Below are 12,973 nucleotides of genomic sequence, written 5' to 3'. Positions count from 1 at the left end.
GAAGAGTTTCAGTTGGGTAATTGTCGCATTTCTTGCCAAAGCTGACTATGAAGGGTTTTGCTTAATCATACTGTTTCTGAAGGGTCAGCTGGGCCTTGATGCAGAGTCATCCTTCCCTTTCCTAGGGTTGGACAAGAATCCAGGAGCTTTACTAGGTGTAATATGGGCATGAGGGCCTCTTGCCTCAGTTCATCATTGATTATGGTGGATGTCCTTCTTCTCCAAGCCCACCATATTCTTTAAGAACGGCAGTTCAGCTGTTCTATGCCAAGCGTGGGCTCCATGCTCACATGACACCATTTCCCTTTGATGTTTTGTTACCTCTCCAAGGAACTTCTAGGAAAGGAGCTTGGTGCCCGTACACACTCTAATTTGCCTGCCTCTGTCCCCTTCCAGCCTAGAGAAGTCTCACTATCTTTCTGCCACCTCTTCTTCATCCTACAGTCCTTTAATGAGAGCAAGCTTTCCAGGAAGTCCTTTAATGAGAGCAAGCTTTCCAGGAAGTCCTTTAATGAGAGCAAGCTTTCCAAGAAGTTTCTTATTTCTGCCTTGTAAACATAAATCCCCCATGGGGTGACGGAACAGGAAAGCCTTGGATACCTGCTTTGAAAATGGAAGTGAAAATGTACAATTAAAAATCTATTATCTTACTCCAGAGGTTACTTTTCGAAAATAGCTTCATTGAAATATAATTGACATACTCTAAACAGCACATGTTAAAAATGCATGATTTGATCTGCCTTGACTTATATATAAACCCATGAAATCATCGCTATAATCAAGATAGTGACAAACCCATCACCGCCAAAAGTTTCTTTGTGCCCCTTGGTAATTTCTCTCGCCTACTCCTCCCTTCCCCAGGAAACCACTGATCTACATTCTGTCACTGTAGACTGACTTGTTTTCATTTTCCAGAATTGTATATAAATAGAAACATACAGTGGGTACTCTTTTTGCCTGACTTTTTTCACTCAGCACAAATATTTTAATGTTTATCTGTGTTGTAGCATGTATGAATAGAGCATTTTTTTAAAATTACTGAGTAACAGAGATGGGACTAGGGTGAAGCAAGGGAGGTGCCTAGGGTGTAAAATGCAAGGAGGCTCTCACCCTCAGGATCCTGCAAAGCAGTGCAGGCAACTCCATGACCCTGGAAATGAGCACCTCCTTACATTTTGCATCCTGGGCTCCTTATTTGCTTTGTTCTTATCCCAGGCCTGCTGAGTAGTATTTCATTGCATGGATTTGTAATTTGTAATTACAAATTGTAATTTGTTTATCCATTTACCTGTTGATGACATGTGATTACTTCCCAGTTTGCACTGTCTATTACAAATAGAGCTGTTAGGAACATTCTTAAGTCTTTGTATGGCTGTATACTTTTATTTCCTTTGGACAAATACCTAGGAGTGAATGGCTGCAGGATAAGATAGATGCATATATATGTGTGTCTAGTTCTTGACGTTTTCATCTTTCATTGACATATTTCTCTCTACACTGATATCACACTGTCTTGATTTCTGTAGCTGTATAATGTCTTGAAATCTGATGTTAGTCCTTCCCCTTTGATCTACTATTTCAAATTTATTTTGGCTGTTCTGGGATCTTTGTGTTTCCATGTGAATTTTAGAATCATTTTGTTTGTTTATACAAGTATGCCTTCTGAAACCTTGGGTAGAATGGACATCTTAATAGCACTGACTTTTTTGACCCATGAACATCGTAGTATATATCTCTACTTATTTAGATATTTATCTTGGCAATGTTGGGTACTGTACAGGTCTTTCATGTCTTTTGTCATGTTTATCCCTAAATATTTTTTAATTTTTTATTGTTACTGTAACTTGTAATTGTTCACCGCTAGTATATAGAACCACAACTGATAGTTTTATCTTATGTCTGAAACCTTATTGAACTTATTTTTTAGTTCTAGTAGTAGCTTTTTTGTAGATTTCATCTGTTTTCTTATATAACTGATCATATTATCTACAATTAAAGGCAGTTTTACTTCCTTTCTGATCTGGGTACATTTTATTTTTTCCCTTGCCTTATTGCTCTATCCGGAAATACTAATATAATTTTTTAAATTGAGTTGTAATTGACATAACAGTATACTAATTTCAGGTATACAATATATTGAGTCTATATTTTATATTGAGAAAAAGATATATTTTATATTTTGGTAACAGCCATTCTAACAGGTTTGAGGTGCTATCTCACTGTGGTTTTGATATGCATTTCCCTGATGATTAGTGATGTTAAATTTCTTTTCATGTAACTGTTGTCTATCTATATGTGAAGAGAAATTAGGTGAAGAACAATTTAAATCTGCAGCTGTAATTGTGGATTTGTCAGGAGTTCCTGTCATGGCTCAGTGGTAGCGAATCTGCCTGCTATCCACGAGGATGTGGTTTTGATCTCTGGCCTTGCTCAGTGAGTTAAGGATCCGGTGTTGCTGAGAACTGTGGTGTAGGCTGGCAGCTGCAGCTCCGATTGGACCCCTATCCTGGGAGCTTTCATTTGCTGCAGGCGCGGCCCTAAAAGGCAAAAAACCAAAACAAAACAAAAATTAAAAAAAGTTGTGGATTTGTTATTTTTTGTAGTAATTTATTTTTTGCTTCATTTGTTGTAAATCTCTCTTAGTAGGTGTATAAATACTTAAGATTGTGCTCATTATGTGTTCTTGACCCTTTTATCACTGTGAAATACCATCTTTATTCATTCTCTTGAAATATTTTGTGTCTAATATTAATATAGCCACTTTAACTTTCTTTTAAGTTTTTGTTTTTTGTTTTTTGTTTTTGTTTTTTTTGTCTTTTTGTCTTTTGTTGTTGTTGCTATTTCTTGGGCCGCTCCCACGGCATATGGAGGTTCCCAGGCTAGGGGTCCAATCGGAGCTGTAGCCACCGGCCTACGCCAGAGCCACAGCAACGCGGGATCCGAGCCGCGTCTGCAACCTACACCACAGCTCACGGCAACGCGGCAACGCCGGATCGTTAACCCACTGAGCAAGGGCAGGGACCGAACCCGCAACCTCATGGTTCCTAGTCGGATTCATTAACCACTGCGCCACGACAGGAACTCCCTCTTTTAAGTTTTCATGGTACATTTCTTCCTTATTTTCTAACTTAGTCTGTTTTTATATTTAAAGTGTTTTTTCATAGGCCATATGTAGTTTAAACTTGCTTTTTCTTTTTAAATCCATTCTCCAATCTCTGCTTCCTAAGTAGGGTATGTAGACCACTTATATTTAATAAGAATATTTATATGGTTAACTTAAAATCTATATTCTTGCTATTTGTTTTCTATTTGTCCTATGTTCCTTCCTTTTCTTCTGCCTCCTTTTCAGTTAACTGAAGTTTTATGATTCCATTTTATCTTTTGATTTATTAGCTGTAAGTCTTAAAAATATTATTTTAGTGCTCACTTTAGAGTTTGCAATTTACATCTTTAACTGAAGTCTATCTTCAAGGACTATATCATTTCACATAGAGTATAAGAACCTTTCAACAAGATGACTTCCATTTTTTGCCTTTAAACCTTTAAAGCTTTATGCTATTTTTTTCATTCATTTTACTTTTATATATTTTGTAAACACAATATATTATTGTTTTTGTTTAAATAGCCAATTACCACTTAAATAGATATGAATAACATTAACAATCATATATTTATCACATAATTACAATTTTGAATAGGAATTTGCTGTCATCTCTATCTTTAGTCCTTTATTGTTTTCTTTGGCTCTAGATGCTTTTAGGATTTTCTCCTTGTCACTTGTTCTAAGCAATTACTTTATGATCTGCTATACAGCATAGTTTTCTTTGTATTTCTTGTACTTCAGATGTTGCTAAGTTTCTTAGGTTTATGATTTTCATCAAATTTTTAAAATTCCATCTTTTTTTGTTCAAGTAATTTTCTGTCTTCCTCCCTCCTCTTCTTCAAGGAATCAATTTACATGTATGTCTAGATGTTTAAGAATGTTCCATATCTTACTAATCTTCTATGTTTTGTTTATTTATTGATTCTTTTTTCTTTCATCATTCCATTTTGGAGAGTTTCTATTACAGTCTTTATGTTCACTGTTTTTTCCTGCCAATGTATAATCTACTTTTAGTCTCATAGAGTGTATTTTATCTTACATATTCAAGTTTTATCTCTAGAAATTTGATTTACCTATTTTTCTATGTCCTAGATAGCTCTCCTTATATTTTTGAACACAATACAGTTGTAGCTATTTTAATGTTCTCCTTTTCCAATTCTAACTTTTATATTAGTTCTGAATAAATTTTAATCAATTAAAAATTTTCTTATTATAGGTTCTATTTCTCTGCTTCTCTTATAGCCTGGTATTTTTTTTTTCCTTTTTGCTTAGGATGTATTTATATTAAACATTTATTCATTGCTCATCTGAAATTTAAATAGGGATCCTGTTTCTTATTGGAAATCCTGTGTTCTGAGAGCTCTAGTCCTCTTGACTTCTCCAACACTTGTCTTTGTCTTCTGAGCTCTGAGAATCCTCCAGCCTCTTCCTGAGTTCTTGTTCACTGTGTTGTAGCCTAGACACTCTCTCAGGGCAGTAACTTGTGATTGTGGAGCTCATCTTTGTTTTCCATCTCTCAGGGATTGCTGCCCTTTGTGGTCTTATATTTATTATATTCAAGCCTAATTTTTTCATATGTTATTCCTGTTTTTGATTATTTCTCCCAGGAAAGTAAATTTGGTCTTTGTTACTCTATCTTGGCTGGAGGAGGGAGTCCATCTCCAGAGAATGTTATTTTTAGCCAGAGTCCAAAACACGGTGCTGATGGAGGCCCAAGTTGTGTGTTTAATACCTTCATAGGAGAAGTTTTATTTTTGTTTTTGTTTTTGACTCTGCTCCATAGTTTCGTGAAGTCAGCTATTTAGGGAAAAAAACACTATGGATCATAAAAGCTACCTGTTGATTATGAGGATAACTCACCCTGTTGCAAAACTGATTAGAAGAGCATACTGTCTAATAAGGAAATGGGAATGGGACATGGAGTTATTACCAAGCAAAAGAATAAATCAGCACATCATGGTATTTCCAGAGTTTGGACTAAAGGTAGATTTGGCTGAGAATCAATGTTTGGAAAATGAAATACTAATAAATTTGGAGGCGGAGCAAGGAAGAAAAGGCTGAGAGAGTCAGAGTGGTCAAAGTGGGGTCATAGAGGGGTGTAGTCCCTCTTTCCTGTCTAATAATCAATTGTATTCTAGCAAAGGGTCTCTGAAAATAAAAATAAAAGTATTTATTCTCTTTTCTCTTTACTTTCTCCTGGTTCAGCCATATGCCGCTATCCTCTGGGCATGTCAGGAGGCCACATTCCAGATGAGGACATCACAGCCTCCAGTCAGTGGTCAGAATCTACTGCTGCCAAATATGGAAGGTGAGGATGGATACCTCAAGAAAACCTAAGTTCCAGGTTGGACAAAATTATTGACTCAAGGGGCTAAGGAGGAAGGTGGTAGTTGGTGGGAGCTGGCGGGTACAGGGGAAGGACATCAAGTGGGCCTGTCCTGCTCTGCAAGTTTGCAGGTAGAGAATTTGGGGCCTAGCAGCATAGGCTGGTCTAGCAACCTCATCCTAACCACAGAGGCCATAGAGCCACACCACCACAACAGATGGGTTCATTGATATGCAGTGGACTTACTATATCTCACCTTCTCACTGGGAGCTACTGCAGGAAGTGGATTATGTGGTAGATATGGGAAGGCATAGACGAGGTAGGACACTAGGAATTAGGAGACCTGGTCCTCTTTTCAGTGGCTGCCTGTGAAACATCATTCATTGTGTGAAGCATCAAAGCCTTAAATGGGTGGTGAAGCATCCAATGAATCCTTCCCTTCTCTCTAGGATAACTCACCTAGAAGGGTCACCCTCCTCCATAAACAAAGTATGGTGGGTTTCTTGTGGTCTAATATCAGGGGTTCTTTAAAGCAACCAACTCCCTCCTCAAAAATTATTCAGCTTGTTAGGAAGTAACCTTCTTCCTGGCATCTAGTTCTTTTGGTGTTAAATATTGATTTCTGTTCAAATGGAATCATTCATAAGAAAAGCAACCCTGTAAACCTTCTCTGTGATTTCTGTATTAGTGTGTGAAAGATTAGAGTGCTGTTTGGTGGGGCTGAGAGCAACAATGGGTAGGTGTCATCATGAGAGAAGAAACATTCCAGGGAAGAGGGAAAGGGGCAAGAGGTCCCCAAAATAAACCTTATATTGATTTCACAGTGTTGCTTGCTGATAACTCAGCCTGGTAATAAAAGGTAATAAAATGAAACCAGATTATTTACTTTTCCCTGACATACTCTTACCCCTCACTCTCACCATAGGTTTCCAGACTTTTTGCTGAGCTGCCATACTCATCTTGCTGGTTAAACTGCAACTGCATTACCCAACCTACACTGGAGGTCTTATGATTCTTCTCTTCCCACTCCTAAACTTGATATCCAGGCTAGCCTTGTTATGCTGAGACTGAAAATGGGGGAGGGGGAGTAAAATGACTAGATAGGGGGGTAGAGGGTAGGAAGGGTTTCATCACATGGGACCTCCCTTGAGATGTCTAGATAAGGATGGGAAATAAAAGCTACATGTCAACTCAAGGCTTCTAATTCCCTGCTGGTGACAGTCTTTCTGGGTTTCATGGTGCCCCAGGGAGAGGGAACTGACCACAAATGGCTACAATGGTGACAGTCAGACTGGTGGGCAGTGCCCCAAGGGTCCATCTGGACTGTACTTCTAGCCTGCTTCCTCCCTTCAGGACTGGGCAGCTGCTTGCTGGTGACCAGTACATAACTCAGTGGTTACATGGTTCTTTCCTCTCCCTCCAACCCTGTCACTCAAGGCTGGACTCAGAAGAAGGGGATGGAGCCTGGTGTCCTGAGATCCCGGTGGAACCTGATGACCTGAAGGAGTTTCTGCAGATTGACTTGCACACCCTGCACTTTATCACTCTGGTGGGGACCCAGGGACGCCATGCAGGGGGCCATGGCATTGAGTTTGCCCCCATGTACAAGATCAATTACAGTCGGGATGGCACTCGTTGGATCTCTTGGCGGAACCGGCATGGCAAACAGGTAAGAAGTTATATCCCAACCCTGGGATGTCCAGGAGCGTATATTGACTTAGGCTAGAAGTGGAAGTACATAGGTTGTCTAAGTAGGTATGTGCGTCCACAGACCTGGCATGCTCTTGCAAATGTGTGACCCAGGATGAGGGATGGTGGGGTGAGGACACAGAGAGAAGTATCAAGGCTGCTGAGAAAAATGGGTGGATACATTCTGCTTCTTGAATTAAAAAGAGAGGTTCCACCAAAGAATATGACTTGGGGAATGAAGAAGAGTCAGCATAACTTCATAGCATCTCCTCATTCTTTCTCTTCTCTCTCCTCAGGTGTTGGATGGAAATAGTAATCCCTATGACATTTTCCTCAAGGACTTGGAGCCACCCATTGTGGCCAGATTTGTCCGCTTTATACCAGTCACTGATCACTCCATGAATGTGTGCATGAGGGTGGAGCTTTATGGCTGTGTCTGGCTAGGTAGGTGTCTAGAGAGAGAGCGAGCTTGTAGATCTGACTAAGAAACCCCAACCCCTGGGAAATAAAGGCAATCAAATCAGGAAGGGATGGAATTACTAATCATCAAGAAGTGATTCCCTTTGATTAGGGTAAAGTAAGGAATATTATTTACCCTCCTGGGGCTTGGTGCCCCATACCTGGTATAAAGCATTCCAAGTCACTTTGCTGATTGCTGCTGAAGAGTCCTCCTCAGCAGTGCTCCCTGTGTACCCAGATTGAGTCCTAGGTAGACATACTGCTCAAGATTGCACTCTTGAAACCTCATGTAGCTCCCTGGGATAGTTGGTCTGAGCAACAGGCACATCTCTTTTGTAAAGGCACTGACATATCTGTTTCCCTTGGCAGATGGCTTGGTATCATACAATGCTCCAGCTGGACAGCAGTTTGTATTACCTGGAGGCTCCATCATTTATCTGAACGATTCGGTCTATGATGGAGCTGTTGGGTACAGGTAAATTCTGGGAAACTTTAATCATCAGCATGGGAAAATGGCAACCAAAAGAAAATACAATTTTATCATGGCTTGGGAACAATAATCAATGAATCAATCAACTAATCAATTTTTATTTAGACTTTATACTAGGCATTGTGAGATAAATTTAGGTGTAGGTGAAGTAAAATATGTAGTCTTTATTTGGAGGGAACAAAAAGTCTAGTTTGGGAAGAAAAGGTTATATCACAAGAAAAATAATTATACAAATGAAGAACTAATCTTTGTGGTATGGCTCAAAGTATGGTAGCCATATTTTTTTGACCCTCAAAGCAGGACATATGGTCTGACACAAATAATAGCTTACCATGGAGAAAAAGGTCCAGAAGAGTTTAAGTCATAAGTACAATAAATTAGACAGATACATGAGTTCAGAAAGAATGAACCCTATAAATATAAATGCTTTAGAAACTGTGAAAAGAAGGAGACTATTAAGGCTTACAACGGACAAGGAAACTTTCTAGGATGAGATGATAATCAGAGCAGAGGAGGTAGGTAAGGAAGCAAGAATGAGGACCAGAATGGCCTGACTATAGCTGAAGCTAGAACTGAAAACAGCAGAAGAACCAAAAGATAGTCCTGAAATAGACCAATGGAGGGCCATGGTGAGGAAGTATGTTCAGAAGCCATAGGAATGTAGGGTTGGGTTTCCCACCTATCCCAACTCACTCCAAGTCTTGCCATTCTTCTTCAACTCCACTTCAACACATTTCTCTCTTAGGCTGGTCTTTGTCTGCAAAGATTGAGCCTAGCAGAGAGGCCAGATCATAGTGAAGTCCAGATTAGAAGATAGAGGTTGATGATGGTTGATACAGAGAGAGATTAGTGAGTCTCAGGAAGAAGAGTGTGGCATTACAGCACTTCCATTGTCTTAGGTATAAAGAACAAACTACTGCCCTCCAACTGCCATGCCCTGTAGGAAAACCTGACTCATCCAGTCTTCTATTTGTAGTCACTTCCTTTCCATCTACTTAGTCACTGTTCTTCCCCTTTTACTGAATCTGTCTTGGCATTGTTTCACTTAGCCACACCCACCTGGCATAAACTCAAGGCATAGAGGAAGTCAGAGATCAACTAAATTCAGTTTAGTTTAATAAATCTTTGCTAATCGACTGTTACTCTGTGCAGGGAATTGGGTAGGTATTCAAATAAAATAAAGTCATTGATCCTACCTTTAAGAAGCTCACAGTTAGGAAAAGGGGCTAAATCAGGATTTAAATTACTATGACACAAGCATAAGAGTGAGAGGTGTATAATCAGTGCTTTGGGATTCAAAGAAACAAAGAAGTGATAATAGGAAAGCACAGCATTGGGAGTGAAAACACTTGGATTCATGTAGTAAAATTATTTCTTTTTGATATGAGGTTGAAGTGATAAAAATGTATAAGAAAAGCATTTTGTAAAGGGAAAGTCTGTTTACATGTAAGTTATTATCTGATTGGAGGACCCGTTAAAACAAAATAGAAGAGACAAAACCTGAACGGCCCCAAAGGATGGGTAGAACTTTCACAGACAAAGAGGAGGGAATGGTATGAAGACAAAAGATTTATGGTTGTAAAGTTTAGGGAATATCTGGGAAAGATCAACTGTTTAGTTAACCATGGGCCATATTTATGAAGCAAAAGGGTAAATGAGAAGCATAGCAAGTTGGATTATGTCATATTTTGGAAGAACTTGAATGTCAAGGCCAGGAAGAAGAGAGAAGAAGGGGTTGTTCTTTTTCATCAACAGCATCATTGTAATCATCAACACTGAGGATTTTTAAAGCTGAGGAAGAACATGATCGGAGCTGCGCTTTAGACAGATTAATCAAGCTATATTCAAAGGCTAGATTTGAATGGAAAGACAGGAGAGGAGGGGGACATTTTCTAATCCCAAATTCTGTCAGATGAAAAGAATCAAGGACCCAGTTCACAATGGTGATGGTGAAAATAGGAACTAGAAAGAGATATTTATTTAGGGAATATTTTCAGTCTGATCGGATACAGGGGGCAAGACAGGAATATGAGAAAAAGAGTTCAATGAAACATGATAGTTTAGGTAACTTAAACTATAGAGATACATTTATTCATTCATTCAACAAACATATTTTGAATTCTTATCATGTGCCAGGTACTTTCAGTGAATATGGAAGAGAAGTTTAATTGACAAAAATAGGAAACCTAGGTAAAGATTTAGTTTAGAAAGGGATGAAATTATCACAACATTATAAATCAATTAGATTTCAACTAGAACTTAAAAAAATAAAGGGATGATGTTGGATTCGGTTTGGAATACGAGTTTAAGGGACTGATGGGACACTCAACAGAGCAATAAGATGGGTAACTGGAAATATGGCTCTGGATGAACCCCAGAGGAAAGATAAAATTATCACAGAGTTTTAGACACAATCAGGTTCCACTTAATAATTGACGTAATGAGATATCTAGTTGGTATGGCTGTGTGACAAGATACAAAGTTACCTAATTTAAGTTCTCAGGAAATAGTCATAGTAACACATGTTGTTTTTTCAAATTAAAATCTCCTAAAAGTAATATATGCTTTTGTAGTAATTCTAACAATTCTGAAGTAGATGAAGTAAAGGGGGAAAATTTCTTTCCTTACCCCTTCCCTGTTTGATTAAATTTTGATTAAAGAGAAATTGAATATGCATTCCTTTTAATTTGTGTTGCTTTTCTTAAGACCTTCCTGGGGATGTATTTTTCTGGGGACAATGGGAAATATATTTATTGCAAGTAAACTTATGTTCTCCTAGCCTTCTGATCTGTAGAGAGAAGAAAAGATGGCAAAACCTTGGAAGGGAGATCCAGGCTCTGGTCACTGTGGATAAGGCTAGTCAAATTTTATAATTTGCCAAACATATTTTAATGAACAAATATATTTAAAAATGTATCTGTAAGGCTGGCATAATCACTCTTAATCCATTCTTTTGTAATTCACAAATTTTACATATCATTGGTCTGACTGTACTGTCAAGGGTCACATGGATTATTGTTTGAGGGTGAATATCCCAATCTTTTCACTGGGGAGGCTCCTGACATATCTTCCAGAGCTTGAGGAGAGAGAAGTTCCACAGCTCTTATTCTGTCCCTCCATAAAAAGGACAGAGTTGTCTTTATGTTCTTCAAATAGTCAAGTTCATATCAATGCACATACCTCCAACCTAGCAGTCAGGCTTCTGCTAAACTCAGCCATTCAAAACAGAGCCTCACACTCAGAAGTGGAAAGGCTGCCAAGCTAGAAAACAGAACTAAATTCAATGCCAGACGCTGTGTGATCCATGCATTTTACTCCATGAGTCTAGTATTCTTCAAATGTGATGCAAGTTAAATGTAAATTACTATTTTAATTTGGCAGAGGTTGCCTTTTCCCCCCTTTAGTTTGATATTAAGTTAAGTTGTTGGAGATGTGGGGTAGAAGAATATATGACTGGTTTCTCTGGAATCGATTCATTGACCAATGACCACATGCAGTCAAAGGAGAGTCAGAAAAATTTCCAGCCAATTCTGGGACCATTTGCTTGGTGATGAGCAGGTGCCACAATCTACAGTAGTGTTCATTCCATGCATTCATTCATTTAATCATTACTGGATTAATTATTCAAATGCAATGGTTAAGACTGAGTCATCATATAAAGATTTACTGTATGAAGTATATAAGTACAGGTAAGGGTACAATAGAAAGATTTCATAGAAAATGATAAAAAAAATGTTTAAAAGTTTCTCAATTGTAGAGGTACGCATCAAATATTTTGTATGATTCATTTATAATTCTCCATTGAAGCCGGATAAATGAATCAGTACTACAAATATATTGGAGTTTAAGTAATTCTTCAACCTCCAAGATAATCAGCTCTTACAAAATCCAGGTTGAAGAAACTGGGGAAAAGCTTTTCCATGAATGTGTATTTAACTCCAGATTCTTCTCTCCTTTTTCCTTCTCCTCTCCTGGCCTGAGCAGCATGACTGAAGGGCTGGGCCAGTTGACAGATGGGGTATCAGGCCTGGATGATTTCACCCAGACCCATGAGTACCATGTGTGGCCGGGCTATGACTACGTGGGCTGGAGGAATGAGAGTGCCACCAATGGCTACATAGAGATCATGTTTGAATTTGACCGCATCAGGAATTTTACTACTATGAAGGTCAGTGGAGTTAGGTGTGGAATCCAAAATCATGATGTACGGGAAAGGCTTGCTGGAAAGAACCCCTGGGTGGTACCAGCAGAATGGGATTCAAATATATATTCTGCTGCTAACCAGCTCTGTGCATTTCATGAGTTACTCCATCTCTGGGCTTGCTTCTTCACTTGTCAATAGGGATGTTGGACAAGTCACTATTTCTCAATATATTTTGCTGTTGTTGTTTCAACACCAGAATCAACATATCCATTAGGCAAGTGGGTGCAGTGTCTAGGGTAAATGATACTTTTAAGCCCCATGAAAATGGTTTAGCTTCTCTTAATGTTAGAATACAAGAAATGAGTTTTAGGGTCAAAAGTTATTTTCATCCTTTTAAAAAAAACAGTTGTAAAATAAAATTTTAATACATGTTTTATGGAGGGAGGGGCCCACAAAGGCAAAAGTGACTACAGCCCATGGAAGTTATTCCATGGACCTGCCCAACACTCCACAGGGAGAGGACGCACTCTTGTGAGTAAGCATGGCTCATGGCAGCTCTGATTCTCAATGGAAGACTGGGCTTTGTATTTTGAACCACATCCCACCTTTGAGTATTTCCTCCATGCCCACAGCACTGAGAAATCATGATGGAAGATCCCATGCTCTTCTATTCCCAGAGTTCTCTGTTTCCTTATCTATTATCATTTATCTGTGTGTGTGTCTGGTCCTCTTAGGAGACATCAATCTCCTCCAAAGCAGTGA

At 38.8% G+C, this 12,973-nt stretch overlaps 1 protein-coding gene across 10 annotated transcripts in view; it reads left to right on the top strand.

Moving 5' to 3' along the window:
• DDR2 (discoidin domain receptor tyrosine kinase 2) overlaps window positions 1-12,973 on the top strand; it is a 162,081-nt gene that overhangs the window by 117,854 nt on the left and 31,254 nt on the right. For all 10 annotated transcript variants that reach the window (XM_021089500.1, XM_021089494.1, XM_021089497.1 and 7 more), the window contains 5 exons: window positions 5,309-5,411; window positions 6,867-7,098; window positions 7,415-7,562; window positions 7,947-8,052; window positions 12,052-12,235. In XM_021089500.1, the coding sequence (XP_020945159.1) occupies window positions 5,309-5,411; window positions 6,867-7,098; window positions 7,415-7,562; window positions 7,947-8,052; window positions 12,052-12,235 (773 nt within the window). The remainder of the gene's footprint in view (window positions 1-5,308; window positions 5,412-6,866; window positions 7,099-7,414; window positions 7,563-7,946; window positions 8,053-12,051; window positions 12,236-12,973) is intronic.

Source organism: Sus scrofa, chromosome 4, assembly GCF_000003025.6.
Source record: "Sus scrofa isolate TJ Tabasco breed Duroc chromosome 4, Sscrofa11.1, whole genome shotgun sequence".
In the NCBI taxonomy this organism is placed as follows: domain Eukaryota; kingdom Metazoa; phylum Chordata; class Mammalia; order Artiodactyla; family Suidae; genus Sus; species Sus scrofa.
The sequence above is the reverse complement of the archived record's forward strand: the minus strand, read 5'-3'. Positions and strand labels throughout refer to the sequence as shown.